The 21,084-nt window shown below is 43.9% G+C and overlaps 1 protein-coding gene across 6 annotated transcripts in view; it reads right to left on the reverse strand.

Moving 5' to 3' along the window:
- The window catches only part of magixa (MAGI family member, X-linked a), a 59,895-nt gene that overhangs the window by 19,283 nt on the left and 19,528 nt on the right, over nucleotides 1–21,084 (reverse strand). For 3 of the 6 annotated variants that reach the window (XM_044211247.1, XM_044211251.1, XM_044211253.1), the window contains exons 2-17: nucleotides 20,582–20,686; nucleotides 19,739–19,790; nucleotides 19,392–19,629; nucleotides 18,316–18,432; nucleotides 17,397–17,516; nucleotides 14,378–14,551; nucleotides 12,026–12,233; nucleotides 11,642–11,712; nucleotides 8,086–8,253; nucleotides 6,841–7,010; nucleotides 6,639–6,738; nucleotides 6,077–6,245; nucleotides 4,608–5,244; nucleotides 3,584–3,647; nucleotides 3,179–3,397; nucleotides 2,745–3,035 (exon numbers count right to left, since the gene is read on the reverse strand). In XM_044211247.1, the coding sequence (XP_044067182.1) occupies nucleotides 2,745–3,035; nucleotides 3,179–3,397; nucleotides 3,584–3,647; nucleotides 4,608–5,244; nucleotides 6,077–6,245; nucleotides 6,639–6,738; nucleotides 6,841–7,010; nucleotides 8,086–8,253; nucleotides 11,642–11,712; nucleotides 12,026–12,233; nucleotides 14,378–14,551; nucleotides 17,397–17,516; nucleotides 18,316–18,432; nucleotides 19,392–19,629; nucleotides 19,739–19,790; nucleotides 20,582–20,628 (2,845 nt within the window). In that variant the 5' untranslated portion in view covers nucleotides 20,629–20,686. The remainder of the gene's footprint in view (nucleotides 1–2,744; nucleotides 3,036–3,178; nucleotides 3,398–3,583; nucleotides 3,648–4,607; nucleotides 5,245–6,076; nucleotides 6,246–6,638; nucleotides 6,739–6,840; nucleotides 7,011–8,085; nucleotides 8,254–11,641; nucleotides 11,713–12,025; nucleotides 12,234–14,377; nucleotides 14,552–17,396; nucleotides 17,517–18,315; nucleotides 18,433–19,391; nucleotides 19,630–19,738; nucleotides 19,791–20,581; nucleotides 20,687–21,084) is intronic. The other 3 variants (XM_044211250.1, XM_044211249.1, XM_044211248.1) reach the window with 1 other exon arrangement.

The following is a 21,084-nucleotide window of genomic DNA, read 5'->3' on the forward strand; positions in this document are numbered from 1 at the left end:
TCTGCCTGTCTGCCTGTCTGCCTGTCTGCCTGCCTGTCTGCCTGTCTGCCTGTCTGCCTGTCTGCCTGCCTGTCTGCCTGTCTGCCTGTCTCTCTGCCTGTCTGTGTGAGGCAGGTCGTGCCTCTGGAAGCGAACGAGCGAGACTGAGTACGAGCTGGAGAGGGAGACAGCTGGGAGAGAGGGGGGCGTGGCCAACAGAGAGCAGATAGCGGTGGGAGGGAACTGAAACTAACACACACACACACACATGCACACACACACACACACACGCTCACACACACACACACACACACACACGCAGGAATGTTAACAGAAGAGATTATTATTTCAGAGGAGAGACAGATGCGTTCGAGTGCTCTGTAACTGTGTAGTTTCAGTGGAACAAACACAGAAGCTCAGGTGCTGCTGTAATCAACCAGAGACTCATTATAACTGGATGTGAACACATTTACAGTTACTGCAGTAAACCCACACTAACAGAGTGCTGTCAGCGCCCCCTAGAGGCTGCAGAGGTCATTACAGCCACATTATGAACCAACAACATATAGACCATGATGCATTGCTGCAGGTTAAACTGCCCAACAGTATATAAAGCAGTAAAATGAGCTCGACCTGAAACACCTGCAGCAGTAAAATGCAACACACACATGAATGCAGCAGGAATATGAATCCAGAAACATCAGATATAATAAAACACTGACAGGAAGCGTTTTACTGCACAGGGACGACTCTCACTGTCAGCTGATAACACTTTCATACTTTTACTGCAGTAAAGGGTCTGAACGCTTCTTCCGCCACTGAAGTGTGCGTTCACCTGACTGCAGGTAGTACACAGGTGAGTCCCACGTCAGAAAAATACCAGCACACGTTAACTGTAGCCCACGCTGGACGCACACTGTCAAGATAAATATGAAATATCTTTTTTATCAAAGATTCTGAGAAAAATGTTACGTCTCTTTATGTTCAGTAGACCTGCGTGCTTCTAGATAACTCAGTTTAACGTCTTTATTAATTGTTTTCCTTCTCGCAGCTGCTGAATGTGTTTTACTGTAATCTGATTGTCACTGTGATGCTGTCTGATTGATCCAAGCCAGCAGAGGAGCTAAACATGTAAAGTTTGCCCTGAAGCTGGTGCTAGAGGAAAAGTCATGGGGTCATTACTGCATTATGGGGTGTTACTGCAACTGCGACATGCTATCAGTGTTGCTACCTGATACAGCTGTTGCTAACTGCTACATTGCTTCTGCTAACTGCAGGTCGGTGCTACTGCTGTTTCCGTTATTGTCACTGCTAACTGCTACTGCTGCTAAAATGTTTTCCTCTGTGTTATTGATGTAGCAGACTGTTATTGCTACTGCTAACTGTTCTTGTTGCTGCCAAGTGTTATTTCTAACTTTCATCACAGCTGCTAAATCTTCTTGCTGTTGTTGTTGCTGCTACCAACTGTACCAATTTTGTTGTTGATGCTTCTAATTATTATGCTATTAAAGCTGCTATTGTTTTGTTGTTGCTGCTAACTGTCATTGCTACTGCTAAACTCTTTTGCGGCTAACTGTTTTTGCTATCTATTAATGTTTTTCTTTTTGCTAACTGTGTTTGTCACTGCAGACTGTTGTTGCTGCTGCTGCCAAATGCTAATCTTGCTGCTGTTATTGCTGCTGCTAACTACTACTGGTTCTGATAACTGCTACTGCTTATTGTTAATAATAATACTAATAACATCTATTGTTGCTACTGACTGTTCTCAAATGTGTCGCTGCAGCTAAGTTGTTCTTGCTAGCTGTTATTTCTGTTGCTAACTCTTACTATTGCTAATAACTTCTGTTGCTACTACAAACTGATACTGTCGCTACAAACGGGCATTTGTTTGGATATATATATAGGATATATTTGATATTTGAGATCTGTCACCAAATAAACATAAAACAGGAGTCAGAAGGATTACTGAACCAAACCAATCACCCAGGACTTCCATAACTTTGACCCAGAATGGTCTCACTAATGTACATTACAATGTAGGAAAGTTCCCACTTCCGTTCGGCACTTCCAACACAATTATCCTTTATAAGTTTCATTCTGTGGCGTCTGATAATATCTATGTTATATCTTATGTTACGTAAACTTCCTTTTTGCTTCCTGTAGATATTTTCCACATTCTGCCTAGATATTCAACCATTTGCCTTGTTCAACTTCACCAGTTGCCTAAGTCAACTTCATAAGCAAGGCTGTTCACAGACACCTATGCGATCGTCTCCACCTGTCCGGGTTTGTGCAGGACGAGTTTAAGGCCTCACACACTCATGCAGAGTTGCAGTCACCATCATGCTAAGAACTCCATAAAAGTCCATAAATCTTTTGAACTTGAGCATTTTGAATCAGACGTAGCACCCTCTCTTTTCAGAGTCATAACTCAGTCAAACCAAAACACACAGAGGTTTTACAAATACTGCTGGAATCAGTGGAACTTTTGGTATCTCTGATATCCATCACGGATAAATGTTCATTAATTCTCTCTGGAATCATACAAATTAGACAGATGTTGCCTCATAGTCATACATTTTCTTCAGTATTATAAAAACTGTCCTAGAACATATATAGTACCATTCACATGCAAAATGACATGTTTTTGAATGGTCGAACTTATTATGAAAGTAACAGTGTATGACATGTAGCGACTGTGCGATCGGCCTGTAAATAAAGCGAGTAAAACAGCCGAGGGTTCAAAGGGATTCAATGGGACTCACCCCCACTGGTCACTTCCTGAGAGGCAATGACAAATCCAAAGCCTTCTCCCGGCCGCCTCCTCAGCTCCACCTCCACTGTCTTTCCTCCTCCTCTTCCTTCCTTGGCCACTGCTCCCAGTTCTCCTCCCCCACCTCCCCCTCTGATGGGAGGAGGCCCACCGGCGCTCTCCTCGACTCCCAGCAAATCACGTGGCTCTAAGGTCAGTGTCACAGGAACTGAGTCCAGGAAGCTGGTGCTCTGGATGAGGGCTGAGGCTGGGGGCCCGTTAGGCGTCTGGGCAGGAGGGGCCCCTGGAAAACAAGGAGGAGTCGGACAGATAAAGGCAGGATGACAAGGAGGATACAGACTGATGGGAGCAGACGATCGATCAGTGTAAAAATTACAACGTAAAGCGGGAAGTCGCCTCCCTTGCTCAAGGTAGGAGTGCATTTACCTTGGTGGGTCCCTGGGGCTGGTAGGTGTCCCTCCTGGGGACTCTCCAGAGCCAAGCCGGCCTGGTTGAGTGGGGGGACATCCCCCACCAAGGCACCCGTGGACGGGGAAGGCAAGTTGGCTAAAGTCAGGGGTTGGGAGGAAGAGGAGGTGGCCAGGCTGTGTGGGGAGGGGAGGGGCTTGTAGAGGTTGGGGGTGACAACTGGGGAAGAGATGGGACCTGGGGAAGGAGAAAGTTATTAATTGTTTTTATTGGTTCACAGAAACAGTTCCAAACATACAGGCAGGACAAGTGTCGCCTGTAACACTACACATGTTTTTATTGGTGCCCTATAATTGTTGCTAAAAATGATAATCATCAATGAATGGATTAGAGTTAGGGGGTTCAGTTTTAATGTAGTAGTACCTCCTCTGTAGACCAGTAGCACCACCTCTCCCTGTTTGGTGTGTTCTTGCAGGACTCTCTGGACCTGAGGAAAGAAATGCACCAATGCTTATTATTTTTAATGGGTTTAAATGGAAACTTAAATAGTGCCCCGTATCCTAAATCCTGTTTCAGAAGATTCTCCATCCTTATGGAGTGAAGAGCTCAGTAATCTGGGAGTCGTGAGCACTGCTCCTCCAGGAACCAGCTGAGCTCAGGCTCAGGAACCAGTTCAGGAAAAGATGCCTCAAACCCTCAAAACATCCAAAATGGCTATTCCTTTGGGGTCAACTCTAAGATTGAGCTTCCAGAAAAGCTTCGTTCCTCAACACACAACAACGTATCAAGGCCTCAGTATGCTTCAGAAAAAATGCTTGCTGGATCGCCTAACAGGGTCTTAAACCACCTTTCTGATGGTGGAATCAGGGGCAACTGTGTCTGTCAATTTTTAACTTTCTGAAACAGACAGTCAAGTGTGACAATCAACAACTACTTCCATCGCTTTTAAACTTGTAAACAACTGACATGAATACCTTTGAGGAGAGAGTCTCTGAAAATGTTCTCAGTTATCCACAATTGTACGATTAGTGGCGTCAAGACTACAAAAACGCAGCGTTGTCAGAGAGATCAGGGAGGCAGTGGGATGCAGCCAGGAGGAGGCTACGACAGTAGGCTTTTCACCCTGCCTTCCAGTGTGGACATTCACATCAGATAGAAACAGACTGCAGATGTGGTCGGACCACACTTTGTATACACACTGAGGCCTTCAGAGTGATATAATGCCAACTGCCCCATAAGTCTTCAAAACTCTCTGTGAGTCTGTTCAGAAACAATAAGCACCTCTTTGAAGTGGTCATTGTTGAAACCCGGTCGTTAAGAATAGCATGGACACTCTTGTGATTGAAATTCTGGATAGCCAATGAGAGTGGAGCACTCTGATTTTGGTGCATTATTAGACTTCCTTGACCCTGACTGATTGGATGTTGGATAAGTATTAATCTTTTACCTGGGAGAAGCTGAGGCTCTGTACGTCTGCTCCATTGATCTTTACTATAGCGTCCCCCGGCTGCAGCGAGGGGCAGTGCCTTCGATCCCAGACCCGCCTCACCACTGCCAGCTGACCTCCTTGCCCACCTGCCGTTACGCTGAATCCCAACCCCCCACTCTCACTGCGCCCGAGGGCCACTGGCACAAGCTCCCCACTGGGAGCTGACCCAGGCGACCCTGCCCCGAGGGGGAGAACCAGCCCTGGGTTTCCTCGAGAGGCTGGGGAGGGCGCTTGGTGATTGGCTGGACAGCCGTTAAAGCCACAGGGTGGGACGTCTCTGGGTGGGGTCAGGGCGAGGGAAGTCTGGGGCATCAGCGGGCGCTGCAAAGGAGCGCCAGGAGGTGTGGAGGAGGAGGTGGGGTTGTTAGCCGTTGTGGGGCTGGTGGAGTTTTGGAGGAGGCCCGTCTCTGGCTGAGAGAGGGGCAGTTTGGACAGAGTGTGGGAGGACGAGGAGGTGATGGGTAACGTTGAAGAGGAGATGGGGAGTGTCGACGTAGACAGGTCGCTCTCTGAAGACTTGGAGCTCTGCTGGTGGAGGAGGGTGGAGGAGGAGAGGGCAGGGAGAGTGCTGCTGTTGTAGCGAATGAGAGAAGACCTGCGAGGAGGAGGATCAGAGGGGAGATACAGAAAACAGATGTTTTATACTCTAAACAAACTTCAGAAATGTTATGATTTTCTATTTCAAGAGGATCACCAATAGTACTTCTGTAAATCACTACTGATACTACTACTACTATTACTACCCTGGTGCCAGACCTCGGAACAACCGCCCACATCTCAGATTTTGTCAGTGATTTTTTTCAGGGCTTGTGTTGTGCTGTTTCCTTAAACGTCAAAAATTAAGTTAACTGCTCCTAATAACCTCTAGCACAGCTTCTGTGTCCACTGAAAAGGACGTTGATGGGATGGATATATATGTCACTGCTGATTGGTTAGAGAAAAAAAAAAAAAACCACCCCTCCCAATAAGAAAACAGCTAACATAAACACAGTGTCAGACTGAATGAATCAAGTAAAACAAAAAGGTGATTCAGTCTATCAGGTTATACTATTAGTACGACTTCTGTGTAAAGTAAATGTAAAGTATAATTAACAAATGTTTACACTTATGCAAGCAGTATTGAATTGACTGTGTTTATAACAAGTGTCAAGTCAGTTTTTTTATTTATATATCACAAATCACAAACTTGCTCAAGGGGTTTTACAATTTGTACAGCGTGCGACACCCTCTGTCCTTAGCATATCACCAGTAAAAACAGAGAAAAGCAGCGGCCCCAAGCGACTTCCCTGGGGGACACCATAATATACCACCCTTGATTCAGAAAAACTACTACTGTCAGCCACTCATCAATCATCTGCATAAAAGCAGTGGTGGTAGAACGACTCTCTTGCTAACACTGCTAATGCTAACACTGACGCGCCTCTCACCTCCGTGTTCCGTTGGACAGGCCGCCATCAGAGTCACTGTGATTGGCTGCTGTCCTCTCTGGAGGGGGTGGTGGCCCCAGTGGGGGGTCAGAGGAAGTGGGCGTCGGCGGGCCTGTCAGCCCGTTCATCATTGGCAGAGCAGCGTAGGAGGGCGGGGTTTGGCCTAGTCCTGGATTTCAGAGTTTAATGATTACCAGAGTGAAATTAAAAATAGATAGAAAGATGATAGATGGATGGATAGATGGATCAATACATTTATAGATTATAATAGATTATAAAATGTGTGCATTTAATTCTCTGTAGACATTTAGCAAAGCAGATGTCCATCTTGTTAAACACATGAAAGAACGTTTCATGGATAAAACCAGAGTAATGAGATCTTGGATAACTGATTGGTTGGATATTAATTTAAAAACAAACAAAAAACAGCCTCTCTGGCGGGATTTGGTTCAGCTGCTCTGTAACTTGATTTTGAACTTGAAGTGTGACGAGAGCTCACCGTGTCTTCAGCTTTTCTAACTTTAGTGCATGACTGTGAGTTTGTGGCTAAAATCTTCCTGACCTGGTGTGCTGCCGTTGGCGTCCAGCGTTCGGCTGTAGGTGAGGTGTGTCAGGCCACGGTTCACATTGGGGGAGTTGGAGGGCTCGCTGGGAGTCTGTGGCTGTTAAGGGATTAAAAGTCAGATACAAGCTTAGTGATTTATACAGGGTCAGTTGTAATAATACTAAAAATACTGAAACAGTAAATACAATATATACCGCACCGTCTCCAGACTCTGTTTGGGACATCCATCGGGGTTATAAAGCATCGGGTATCCTCTCCTCAGCACCACGTCTACACTCTGACCCATCGGCACTGACTTCAGCATCTCCACCACCTCTTTATGAGAGCGGCCCAACACACAGCTGTCGTTGATGTAGACCAGGATGTCCGCTGGAGGACCACAGGCCAGGAGACACAGTCAGTCCAAAGGTTATTACATCATAATCGGTTGTCGGGGTTCACCATTGAGGATAAGGTGGAACTGGAGGTCGACAGTCAGACTGCAGTCGTGTCGGCAGTAATGCGGTGTTGTAGCGGGCTACCGTGGTGTTAAAGGACTCAACTTACAAATGTTCTGCGCTCCAACCCTCAGATACGGTCACACGTAGACCAAAGAACGAGATCGCAGATAGAAGCGACTGAAATTAGTTTCCTGTGTCTGTGTTCACCCTCAAAGCTCTCGTATACTTCAGAAATGTCTTTACTACCTCAGGTGACAGTGTGCCTGTAGGTTTGGGTTTGTGAGTTTCTGGGGATTTTACTTAATATCAAGTTTCTTCTGGTTCTGTTTTTCCTCAGATTGGTTTATATTTTCGGTCTTTTCTCTGCTGCAGTGTTCAGGAGTTTTCTGCTGCCTGTTGAAACTCTCCGCTCTCTTTCCCAGGAGGTTTCATGAACTGTGTGTGTGTGTGTGTGTGTTACATTCCTGACTATTTATCCTCGGTGCACGTGAGCAGGTCTGACAGTGTGGGAGAGAAAGGAGGCTGTGTGTGTCGGACAGATTAAAGAGAGTGTGTGTGTGTGTGTGTGGGTGTGGATTAGTTGTAGATCATGAGATTGTGTCCCTGAGAAAAATAAAGACCTGAGAGCCAAACAGCAACATAATCCTCCAGAGAGAGAGAGAGAGAGCATGTATTTAAACCTCTGTTTTATCACGATGTCTCCAGTCTGTATGCGTATTTATAACAACTATTATAGCAGAACAGACGTTTTTGCTGACCTGTCAAACGCAGGAGGAACTAACGTCATTAATGGCAGAGCCGTCATTAACGTTATTAGTTCCACCTGTGATTTTCCTGCTATGACGAGTCAAAAGAGTTAACAGCGGCCTGGTCATTGATCAGTAACACCTGTGAACACCTGCAGCTGCTGCTGTAACGTCATCAGCTAACATGCCATCGTCTCCCTCGAGCTCCCGACTGTCATCATTGTCTTTGTTTTCTTTAATACTGAACGGTATGAGTACCTGTGTTTAGTGCTGGCGGTCCTCCAGGTGTGACACTGTACACCTGTAGAAACTCTCTGGGTCGACTTCCTCCGACGATGTTGAAGCCGAAACCTCGAGGACCTTTAGACAGCCGAGTGTGGATGGAGTAACCCTTCAGCTGACCGGGCTGCTCGGTGAACTCTGGGACTGAGACAGAGACGAGGTCAATGAGCAGACAGGTGAGGACAGGTGAGGACAGGTGAGGACAACAGTGTGTATTCAGTGTGTCTCTTACATAAAGTAGTTGTTGTTGTGAGAGACAGATTATAAACAGAACGGTCCAAATCTGTCAAATCCTACTTAAGTAAAAGTACATAAGTATTATCAGCAAAATGTACTTAAAGTATCAAAAGTAAAAGTAAAATGGTCCTGTGACTGAAATACTATTATATATTTTATTTAATACTGATGCAACAATGTACTGTTGTAGCTGTAATTACTTTATATACTATCAGGTAGTTTCATGCAGTGGTTCCCAGCCTAGGGGTCGGGCCCCTCCAAAGGGTCGCCACATAAATCTGAGGGGTCGTGAGATTATTAATGGAAACAAAGTTCTGCTACACACATTTGTATTTGATTTGTTTGTGAAATATTTGAGACTGACCTTTTTGATCCTCGTTACCTAAATGAAACTGTTTGAGGAGGTTAGAGGAGAAATGTCTCTGGATCAGCTCGTAGTCACAAACTGTTCACCTGTAACAGACTGTTCACCAGTAACTGACTGTTCACCTGTAACAGACTGTTCACCTGTAACAGACTGTTCACCAGTAACTGACTGTTCACCTGTAACAGACTGTTCACCTGTAACTGACTGTTCACCTGTAACTGACTGTTCACCAGTAACTGACTGTTCACCTGTAACTGACTGTTCACCTGTAACTGACTGTTCACCTGTAACAGACTGTTCACCTGTAACTGACTGTTCACCAGTAACTGACTGTTCACCTGTAACTGACTGTTCACCTGTAACAGACTGTTCACCTGTAACTGACTGTTCACCAGTAACTGACTGTTCACCAGTAACAGACTGTTCACCTGTAACAGACTGTTCACCAGTAACTGACTGTTCACCAGTAACTGACTGTTCACCAGTAACAGACTGTTCACCTGTAACAGACTGTTCACCAGTAACTGACTGTTCACCAGTAACTGACTGTTCACCTGTAACAGACTGTTCACCTGTAACTGACTGTTCACCTGTAACTGACTGTTCACCTGTAACTGACTGTTCACCTGTAACTGACCACCTGTAACAGACTGTTCACCTGTAACAGACTGTTCACCTGTAACTGACTGTTCACCTGTAACAGACTGTTCACCTGTAACTGACTGTTCACCTGTAACTGACTGTTCACCAGTAACTGACTGTTCACCTGTAACAGACTGTTCACCTGTAACTGACTGTTCACCAGTAACTGACTGTTCACCTGTAACAGACTGTTCACCTGTAACAGACTGTTCACCTGTAACTGACTGTTCACCTGTAACAGACTGTTCACCAGTAACTGACTGTTCACCTGTAACTGACTGTTCACCAGTAACAGACTGTTCACCTGTAACTGACTGTTCACCTGTAACAGACTGTTCACCAGTAACTGACTGTTCACCTGTAACTGACTGTTCACCAGTAACTGACTGTTCACCTGTAACTGACTGTTCACCTGTAACAGACTGTTCACCAGTAACAGACTGTTCACCTGTAACAGACTGTTCACCTGTAACTGACTGTTCACCAGTAACTGACTGTTCACCTGTAACTGACTGTTCACCAGTAACAGACTGTTCACCTGTAACAGACTGTTCACCAGTAACTGACTGTTCACCTGTAACTGACTGTTCACCAGTAACAGACTGTTCACCTGTAACAGACTGTTCACCAGTAACAGACTGTTCACCTGTAACTGACTGTTCACCAGTAACAGACTGTTCACCTGTAACAGACTGTTCACCAGTAACAGACTGTTCACCTGTAACTGACTGTTCACCAGTAACAGACTGTTCACCTGTAACAGACTGTTCACCAGTAACAGACTGTTCACCTGTAACTGACTGTTCACCTGTAACTGACTGTTCACCAGTAACAGACTGTTCACCTGTAACTGACTGTTCACCTGTAACAGACTGTTCACCAGTAACAGACTGTTCACCTGTAACAGACTGTTCACCTGTAACTGACTGTTCACCTGTAACTGACTGTTCACCTGTAACAGACTGTTCACCAGTAACAGACTGTTCACCTGTAACTGACTGTTCACCTGTAACTGACTGTTCACCAGTAACAGACTGTTCACCTGTAACTGACTGTTCACCTGTAACAGACTGTTCACCAGTAACAGACTGTTCACCTGTAACTGACTGTTCACCAGTAACAGACTGTTCACCTGTAACAGACTGTTCACCAGTAACAGACTGTTCACCTGTAACTGACTGTTCACCAGTAACAGACTGTTCACCTGTAACAGACTGTTCACCAGTAACAGACTGTTCACCTGTAACTGACTGTTCACCTGTAACTGACTGTTCACCAGTAACAGACTGTTCACCTGTAACAGACTGTTCACCAGTAACAGACTGTTCACCTGTAACAGACTGTTCACCTGTAACTGACTGTTCACCAGTAACAGACTGTTCACCTGTAACAGACTGTTCACCAGTAACAGACTGTTCACCTGTAACAGACTGTTCACCAGTAACAGACTGTTCACCTGTAACTGACTGTTCACCTGTAACTGACTGTTCACCAGTAACTGACTGTTCACCTGTAACTGACTGTTCACCTGTAACAGACTGTTCACCAGTAACAGACTGTTCACCAGTAACAGACTGTTCACCTGTAACAGACTGTTGTATTTTATAAACTTATCATGTGTTTTTATGTGTTCAGTAACTAAAGCTGTTAAATAAATGTGGTGCAGTAGAAGTATAAAGTAGCATAAAATTAAAACACTCAAGTAAAGTACAAGTACCTCAAAACATTACTTAACTACAGTACTTGAATAAATGTACTTTCCACCACTGCTGAGGACAAACACTTAAGTACAACCTCAAACTGAAGATTCTGCTGACGATGAAATAAATAAAAATGATAATAAATAAATGAGCTGTTAAATGTATTTAAGATGTAAAAGCTGTATCACAGTGTTGACGACTGCTGTCAAACACCAGAGAAGAAGAAAGTAGAGCTAACAGGATGTTAAAGTGAGTCTGTGCTGCCCCTTGCTGGCAAAATAAAAGTCCCACATACAGTAACAGGAAGTGAGTTTCTCTGATACAAACTAAAGACGGAGTGTGGATCAACAAAAAAAACAACTTTACAAAAAATAAAATAGAGAAATAAGAAACACAATAAATAAAACGTGAATATAATAACATCAATTAAAATAAATTAATAAAAATACAAAATACTGAGTTCAAGTCCAGCCAGTGATGTTGGTTTTAAACACTTTAAACAAGCCAATAAAAGCAGCCAAACAGCAGGTGGCGCTGAGTAACTTCAGATAGATAATCAATCAGTCAGAAAGACAAACAGACTTACGTTCTGTACAGGAAGTCGTCTCTTTGTTCTGAGTTCGAGGATCCAGCCAGCTGGTCGTCTTTGAGTTATGACTGACAGAGAGACATCATCATCATCATCATCATCATCATCATCAACTGTCTTAATACATCCATGGTCAGAATGAATGCTGGGTAATGTAGGAACAGTTGAACTTATCAGAACGTGACTGTAAGTTAAAATTGAGTGTTTTCTCTGCCTGGTTTGGCAGTTTCTGGAAAATCTTTTTAATAAACACAGGAAGCAGTCGGTGATGATGTCACAGTTTTGAGGGTCTGATGTACCAGACTCCATCGAAAAAACATTGCATTTTATCTGATTATTGATGATTTTAGTTAATCGATCATCATCAGTATCATTTCTTACTCAATGTAGTACGGCTCTCCTGAATCACTGAACGCCAGCTCCCAGTTTTCAGGCAGTGGACCTCCTCCTCCTCCTCCTCCTCCTCCTCCTCTTCCTCTCCCTACTCCTCTTCCTCCTCCTCCGTTCTCTATTCCCTCCCGACTCCCCACCGCCGACTCCCACGATTGGCTGAGAGGCAGGGTGGTGGGCGGGGCTCCGGCTGAACCCGCTGACAGACAGAGGGAGAGAGTTTGTTAGGAGTTTAATTAACACACAAACACACCTGGTGAAACAACACACACACTCGGTGAATGTAAACTGCTTCACAAACAACTAAATATAGAAACCAGAACAAATCTTCAATCAACCAGCAGCTCCTCTGATTCATCACACACACACACACACACACACACACACACACTCTCTGTGGTCGGACTGAAGCTGATCCAGGCTGTGGACGTTTTCCCAGACTGAAGATCATTTGGCTCAAACTGAAACTGAAGCTGCTGAAGACAAAGTTCACCGACTGGCTGTTCTCACGTCTACTTTTACTTTAACGTCTGTCTTTGTTTGGACCAAAAATGTCCTCATATTCCAAAAACATGTTTTAATGTTCCAAAAATGCTTCAAAAGTGTCCCCACTCTCCCCAAATATCTGCACTTTCTATAAATGTCCTAACTTTATAAAATTTTCTTCACATTTCAGAAGTGTTTTTAAAAACATTCCTCAGTTTCCAAAAACGACCCCCGGTCTCAAAAACGTCCTCCTGTTTCTAAAATGTCTCCTTCAAACAAACGTCCTCACTTTCACAGCTACTTGATCCAAATACTGAAGCTCCTGATTCACAAAGCCGATCAGCTTCAGTTATTGACCTCGCTGACACTGACAGCAGGTTTTGTGAGGACGTGAGTGTGCCGACTAAAACCTTCTGCACATCCAACAACAAACCTTTACAGCAAAACTCAGGCAGCTTCGTCAGGCCGAGGCGGAGGCCTGCAGAGGTGGGGACAGAATCTGAACAACCAGACCAGAAAGACGCTGACGAAGGAGATCAGAGGAGCCAAGAGGAGCTGGAAATCAGGTTTTTCAGCCAACGAGGGTGCGTCAGTGTGGAGAGGCCTGCAGGACATCACCAGCTACAGGAGAGCCCCCCCCCCACTGCAGTGACCCCATCAACGCCCACATTCACACCCCTCGCCCCTCCCCACTGACCCCCCACCTACACTCAGGATCTGAGAAGAGGATGTGTCGGCTTTTTCAGAGACAGAAGATCAGGAAGGCACCAGGACCAGACGGCGTGTCCCCCTCCTGCCTGAAAGTCTGTGCTGACCAGCTGCCCCCCCCTTCACACAGATCTTCAACAGATCACTGCAACTATGTGAAGCCCCCTCCTGCATTAAAAGCTCCACAGTGATCCTGATCCCCATAAACCCTCCATCACAGGACTCAGTGACTGCAGGCCCGTCACCCTGACGTCTGAAATCCTTTGAAAGACTGGTGTGGACCCACCTGACGGACATCACCGGACCCCTGCTGGACCCCCAGGTCAGTGGACGATCAGTCAGCATGGGGCTGCACTACATCCTGCAACACCTCAACTCCCCAGGGACATATGCAAGGACCCCTTTCGTGGACTTCAGCTCGGTGTTCAACACCATCATCCCAGAAGTCCTCCACTCCAAACTCACCCAGCTCACTGTGCCAGCCCCCCCCCCGTCAGTGGATCACAAACTACCTGACAGACCGGAGGCAACGGGTGAGGCTGGGGAACATCACATCCAGCACCCAGACTATCAGCCCTGGTGCCCCTCAGGGATGTGTGCTCTCTCCCCTGCTCTTCTCCCTCTACACCAGCGACCCTCAGGAGACAGAACGGTGGTCGGCCTCACGGAGCTGAACCCTGACCTACAGAGCACCGCACGCCCAAACAACCAGACACGAGAGTCTCTACCCGCAGGCCGTCGCTCTGAACAGTTAACACAGTCACACAGTGTCAGGAACTATCTGACACTATAGATTTTATATTTCTAGCTGACATACACACTGGTTTTTAACATGTACATCACTGTCAAATAGAAACCTAAGCTGCTGTATATACTGTGCATATCCACCTACATCATGTACGAAGCAACCTGTTACATTAATCATTCAATATTTATTCCATCATATTTGCACTCTGCACTATTGTATTCTTATTTACAATTTACAGAAAGTCTGACTTGTACTTAGACACTGCATGTTGTTGTATTGTTTATATATATTTATCTTCTCTCACCGCTTGAACTAAATGTTTGTTTCCCTTTGTTCAGCTTTGGTGTGCTTGTTTTTTCGCTGTATTTCTGTGTAACATTGACAGATTCGTGTTTACGTACCCGACAGTCCGCTGTCCTCCTCGCTGTTGTCTCCTTCCTCCACAGCTTTCTCCAGGTTACTCAGAGATTTGCTCCTCGTCCTGAAGTTCCTCAGCAGGTTTCGATGTTCCTGGTACGTGATTGGTGGACTCTCTGGACCGATGTGTACTGGGCGGGGCGTTCCATAGTAGTTCCCTGTGATTGGATGGAGAAAAGAAAAAAATGGGTCATATATATATATTTCTGTACTGTTCGATGTTTTATACGTCTGTTAATATAGTTTTATATCGACTGCTGGCGTTTATAAACGCTGTTTCGTTTGTGAACGCTGGTCCACGCTGAATGCCGTCCTGTACGGTGACTAAATGTAAGGAAATAAAGTTGGGTTGTAATCACCTTTTTTCCCCAACTTTATTGAATACAAAAGTTCAAAAGTGCTCGAAAAACTAAATCTCAACTATCCAATATAGTAACATAAGCTTTTGGAATTTCTATACAAGACAAAAAGCTTGAATATCTTGTAAACAGAGAGCGGCCTTCACAAATGTCGAATGCAACGGCGTTTATAAACGGCAGCTGGCGATATAAAACTATATTAACAGACGTATAAAACATTGAACGGCAGGGAAAGAGACGAAGACTGCAGATGAACTGTCAAAGTAAAATGTTTGAGATCATCAGTCAGACAGACACAGGGTCATTTTTTACTCATTTAAAAGAAGGTCAGCATCGTCAATTTGTTTAGTGCAAACAGAGAAATATTCATGTGTGAATTCAGTTTCTATTTTAGTCTCATTAATCTCATAAGATTAATACAGCAAAGAGAGAAACAGAGTGAGTTAAAAAGAGAGAGAGAGATGTAGGACAGAGTGAGGCAGGTTTGCTGTTTGAAGGATTAGAGACTGAAAATCCTCTTTTCCTCCTAAACACTGTTAAAAAACTCAACGTCAATCACTCATCACATTTACTCCACACTAAAAGAATTCTCTTTATCTCGCACTGAAAAATACTCGCAATGTTGTGATTTTGTAGTGTTATATTGTTAAATTGTAGTGTTGTAGTGTTGTGTTGTTGTGATGTGTTGTGTTGTTGTAGTGTTGTTGTAGTGTCGTAGTGTTGTGTTGTTGTAGTGTTGTGTTGTTGTAGTGTTGTGTTGTTGTGTTGTTGTAGTGTCTTAGTGTTGTGTTGTTGTAGTGTTGTGTTGTTGTAGTGTAATAGTGTTGTGTCATAGTGTTGTTGTAGTGTTGTGTTGTTGTAGTGTTGTATTGTTGTAGTGTTGTATTGTCGTAGTGTTGTGTTGTTGTAGTGTTGTGTTGTTGTAGTGTCGTAGTGTTGTGTTGTAGTGTTGCGTTGTTGTAGTGTTGTGTTGTTGTGTTGTTGTTGTGTCGTTGTGTTGTTGTTTTGTCGTAGTGTTGTTGTGTTGTTGTAGTGTTGCGTTGTCGTAGTGTTATTGTAGTGTTGTGTTGTTGTAGTGTTGTGTTGTCGTAGTGTTGTATTTTTGTAGTGTTGTGTTATAGTGTTGTATTGTTGTAGTGTTGTGTTGTTGTAGTGTTGTATTGTTGTAGTGTTGTATTATTGTAGTGTTGTAGTGTTGTATTATTGTAGTGTTGTAGTGTTGTAGTGTTGTGTTGTTGTGTTGTTGTAGTGTTGTAGTGTTGCGTTGTCGTAGTGTTGTTGTGGTGTTGTAGTGTTGCGTTGTCGTAGTGTTGTTGTGTTGTTGTAGTGTTGTGTTGTTGTAGTGTTGTATTTTTGTAGTGTTGTGTTGTTATAGTGTTGTATTGTTGTAGTCTTGTAGTGTTGTGTTGTTGTAGTGTTGTATTGTTGTAGTGTTGTATTGTCGTAGTGTTGTAGTATTGTGTTGTTGTAGTGTTGTATTGTTGTAGTGTTGTGTTGTTGTGTTGTTGTAGTGTTGTAGTGTTGCGTTGTCGTAGTGTTGTTGTAGTATTGCGTTGTCGTTGTGTTGTTGTAGTGTTGTGTTGTAGTGTTGTATTTTTGTAGTGTTGTGTTGTTATAGTGTTGTATTGTTGTAGTCTTGTAGTGTTGTGTTGTTGTAGTGTTGTATTGTTGTAGTGTTGTATTGTCGTAGTGTTGTAGTGTTGTAGTGTTGTGTTGTGTTGTTGTGTTGTTGTTGTAGTGTTGTAGTGTTGCGTTGTCGTAGTGTTGTTGTATTGTTGTAGTGTTGTGTTGTTGTAGTGTTGTGTTGTGGTAGTTTTGCGTTGTCGTAGTGTTGTAGTGTTGTGTTGTTGTGTTGTTGTTGTAGTGATGTAGTGTTGTGTTGTTGTAGTGTTGTAGTGTTGTGTTGTTGTAGTGTTGTAGTGTTGTGTTGTTGTAGTGTTGTAGTGTTGCATTGTTGTAGTGTTGCGTTGTCGTAGTGTTGTTGTGTTGTTGTAGTGTTGTGTTGTTGTAGTGTTGTATTTTTGTAGTGTTGTGTTGTTATAGTGTTGTATTGTTGTAGTCTTGTAGTGTTGTGTTGTATTGTTGTAGTGTTATTGTTGTAGTGTTGTATTGTCGTAGTGTTGTGTTGTAGTGTTGTAGTGTTGTGTTGTTGTAGTGTTGTGTTGTTGTAGTGTTGTATTGTTGTAGTGTTGTATTGTCGTAGTGTTGTAGTATTGTGTTGTTGTAGTGTTGTATTGTTGTAGTGTTGTGTTGTTGTGTTGTTGTAGTGTTGTGTTGTGGTAGTGTTGCGTTGTCGTAGTGTTGTAGTGTTGTGTTGTTGTGTTGTTGTGTTGTTGTTGTAGTGTTGCGTTGTTGTAGTGTTGTATTTTTGTAGTGTTGTGTTGTTGTAGTGTTGTGTTGTTGTAGTGTTGTATTGTTGTAGTGTTGTGTTGTTGTAGTGTTGTGTTGTTGTAGTGTTGTAGTGTTGTATTGTTGTAGTGTTGTGTTGTTGTGTTGTTGTTGTAGTGTTGTAGTGTTGCGCTGTTGTGTTGTTGTAGTGTTGTGTTGTTGTAGTGTTGTATTTTTGTAGTGTTGTGTTGTTATAGTGTTGTATTGTCGTAGTGTTGTAGTGTTGTGTTGTTGTGGGTGTGTTTGTTTTTCGTACCTTTGAACTTGCCGCTCTCCAGCAGAGCTCCAGACTCCTCCAGAGAGAAAAACTCCTCGATGGACACAAAGTTGTAGTCCACACCTGAAATCTCCCCGTCCCGAGGCTGCCTGGTTGTACCTGCGGGGCGGACACCGTGATGTCATCACAGAGGGACAGAGCTGTAGTCCTGTTTTAGGCTACAGACTCCAACATAGAGACTTTACTGAATGTAAATACATTGAATGGCTATCGAAGGATTATAGCGTTAAAGTCCTGTCTGTAATCGGAAGGTAAAGAGGTCTCACTCTGTCGGTTTGTGTTGAGACCAAAACTCCACTCTGCTCTGTGTGCGTGCGCGTGTGTGTGCGTGTGTGTGTGCGTGTGTGCATGTGTGTGTGGTTGTGTGTGTAAACTTCAGTAAATTTCCCCTGATAAGCCTGCTCTCAACTTTTCCACTCACACTGCAGCACTGTGTGTGACCTACAATATTACACACACACACACACAGTGTTTAAATAAATACCACTAACACGTGTGTATTCCACTTCCTGTAATCATTAACAGAGTTTATCAACACTCCAACACTTTATTTAAATTCAGAGGACAGAAACCTGCTGCTCAGGCTGAACTTTAACCTTCACTTCTAACATTCATTTAAATGGTTAGGGTTAGGGTTTGATTTTTCATGTTTTGACCCTTTCACTACAAATCCAACATGATGTCATCTTGTACTTGGAGGCGTGGAGTACAAGGCAACATCACAATGAACACTGTAGACTGGAACCAGGATCACCTGATGTTCTAATAACGTGACTGTACTGTGTATTGAATAAACCCTAGTATCAAAATATAAACATATAAGTGCAGAATCTATGTTGACTTTTATTTAACAGACTGTGTGTGTGTGTGTACAGGTGTGTGTGCAGGTGTGTCTTACAGGGTACAGCCCGCAGGTACAGGTTCTCTCTAATGAGCTGCTGCAGCTGACTGTCCATGGAGCCTGGAGTGAAACACTTACTGAGGTACAACCTGAGGTCCTTACAGAGGGACGAACCTGACAGAGACACAGACAGACAGACGTGGCTGTTTAACAGGCAGGAAGGCTCTAATGAAAGACGCTATCCAGCTGCATTATGGGAAATGTAGGATTCAGTGTTTCTGGACTAAAGGTCAGGATATCTTTACCTCTGCTGCTCAGATTGGGACTGTTCTGTTTTTAACGTGTCTCTCACAACAACTGCTGTACGAGGAGACACTGAATACACACTGTTGTCCTCTATTGTCCTTTATTGTCCTCTACTGTCTCTAATGAAAGCAAGAACGGATTAAGGAGGACTGGATACTGTGTTCAAAGAAGGCGCCCCATCCATTCTAATGAAAGTTGAAAACTAAGCACATAAACCTGAAAAAGCCTCCGCCATGTTTGGCCCCATAGAGCCTCCTCCCGCCGGGCCGGTTGAGAGCATGCTCAGTAGAGACTTCCTGTGTAGAGTGAGGGGAGCCGACTGACTGTTCAATTTTTGGACTTTCAGTAATTTAAATGAATTGTTAGTGTAACACAGACAGTCTTTTAGTCAGTTAACTGTGGGTCAGCTGATCATGGTAAAATATAAAATTAGTCTACAGTCAAGTAAACAATTCAGCACATATAAAGAAAAGTTTACTTGGGTTTGAATGTTTTTATATTTTTTCCTGTAATTAGTATCTAACTACAGAGTTCTTTCCAGGAAACTTCCTAGGAAATAAAATTTAAAAAAGACTGAAACAAATGATCACTTATCATAATAGTTCATTTTCTGTCGATCGACTAAGATTCTCTCTGTGAATTAGTGTCTTCCTGTGAGATTCACTGTGTAAAGTAAGTAAACTGTTTATCAGAGGAGAGCACAAAACAAAACGCCATAAAATACAACAAGAAGATTGTAATAAATCAATAAAACAAAATAAATAAGAGCAACATAAAACCGTGACAGTTACTTTTTACAGATGTAAATGTGTAACGTGTCCACTGACCTGGAGACACAGTCTTGATTCTGATTGGATGAGGACAGGAGTTGAGGACTCCTCTGACATCACCGAGGGTCATCCCTAAGACGGGCGTCCCCCCTATCTCTAAGATGATGTCGCTCACAGTGGCCCCGCCCCCATGGGCCGCGGTGACGAATGGGAACTCGCCGTAGTCGGCCCCGCCCCCGATGGCCAGACCCAGCTCTCCGGAGCCGCCGCCTAGCGGGACGAAGCTCTCCTGGACCTGAAAAACAAACATGGAGGTCACAGTTTAGACTTTCAATTATAAAGTTTAATCATCTTTCAGAGAGATGTTGTTTTTTCATTCCAGGCATTAAAATATTCATCGTTACCTTGGAGCGCCAGTGCAGCTTCTTCACCGTCGCTTTAGACATGGTGGCCGAGCTGCAGACAGGAAGAAACAAACAAAGTTACTGAGCATGCTCAGTAACAGCTGCAAAAACCTATGAACACCTATAAACACTGGTAGAGGTTGGTTAACACTCTCTGCTCACACCTGTAGAACTCTGTGAACGCCTATACACACCTGTAAACACCTGTTCACACCTCTAAACACCTGTAAGCTTCTGTAAACAGATAAACACAAGTAAACAACTGCTTCTCAACCAAACTCCAGACAGTAACTCCCAGAAACAGAAACAGACCCTACAGACGTGTTTTTATTCTGTCTGTGGTTTTAATTCGTCTCTTTAATCAGCGGAGAGCTGCAGAGAACAGTTTCCTGTGTTCTCTGAGTGTTTGAGATCAGGTCCTCCATCAACTCATCGACTCTCTGCTTCAGTCTCAGGGAACAGCAGATGGTGGCAGACAGCAGGGAGCCACACACACACAGTTATATACACACACAAACACATGCAGACCAGCCACTGACACCATTTCATTTATACACAATCGGACCCACAGGGAAATACACACATACACACACTCTGCTAGATGTCGTGCATTAAATATGGATGAGCATATGTGAAGGTGGGAGTCGGTGCAGAAACAAACAACAACGTCCCGAGCAGCGATTCAAACTGAGACTTTAAACTAGAAATTTAACTGATGAAATATAAACACGAGGAATGAAGCTTTCTAGGAAGTGAGGACGTAAAGTAGCTTCCTAGTAAGAAAGCATGGCAGTGAGGAAATAAAGAAGCTAAAGGAGGAAAAGGGGCGCCCAAGTAGCTCACCTGGCAGAGTGCGTACTGCAGCAGCCCGGCCCTTTGCTGCTTGTCATCCCCTCTCTCCAACATGCCTTTCCTGTCTCTCTCTACTGTCACTGGTACAGAAGCTTTCTGGGAATGAAGTAAGGAGGTAGGAGGAGGTATAAAAAACCCAGAAGTTACTAAAGAAGCCTCCTTGTCAGAATGCATGGAGGTAAAGCAGCTCCTTAGTTAGGTAATAAGGATGTAAAGAAGCTTCCTAGTAAGAAAGTGAGGAGTTAAAGAATGTTTCTAGGAAGCATGGAGGTATAGAAGCTTCCTAATTAGCGAGCATGGAGGTAAAAAGCATCCTAGTTAGGAGGTAAATAAGATTTTTAGTTAGGAAGCGAAGATTTAAAGAAACTTCCTGGTAAGGAAGCAAGCAGGTAAAGAAGGTTACTAGTTTGGTAGCTTGGAGATAAAGCTTCCTAATTAGAAAGCAAGGAGTCGAGGAGTCTTGCTAGTGAGCTTCCTTGTTAGGTAGCGAGGAG

The sequence above is a fragment of the Siniperca chuatsi genome, linkage group LG10 (assembly GCF_020085105.1).
Source record: "Siniperca chuatsi isolate FFG_IHB_CAS linkage group LG10, ASM2008510v1, whole genome shotgun sequence".
Lineage (NCBI taxonomy): Eukaryota > Metazoa > Chordata > Actinopteri > Centrarchiformes > Sinipercidae > Siniperca > Siniperca chuatsi.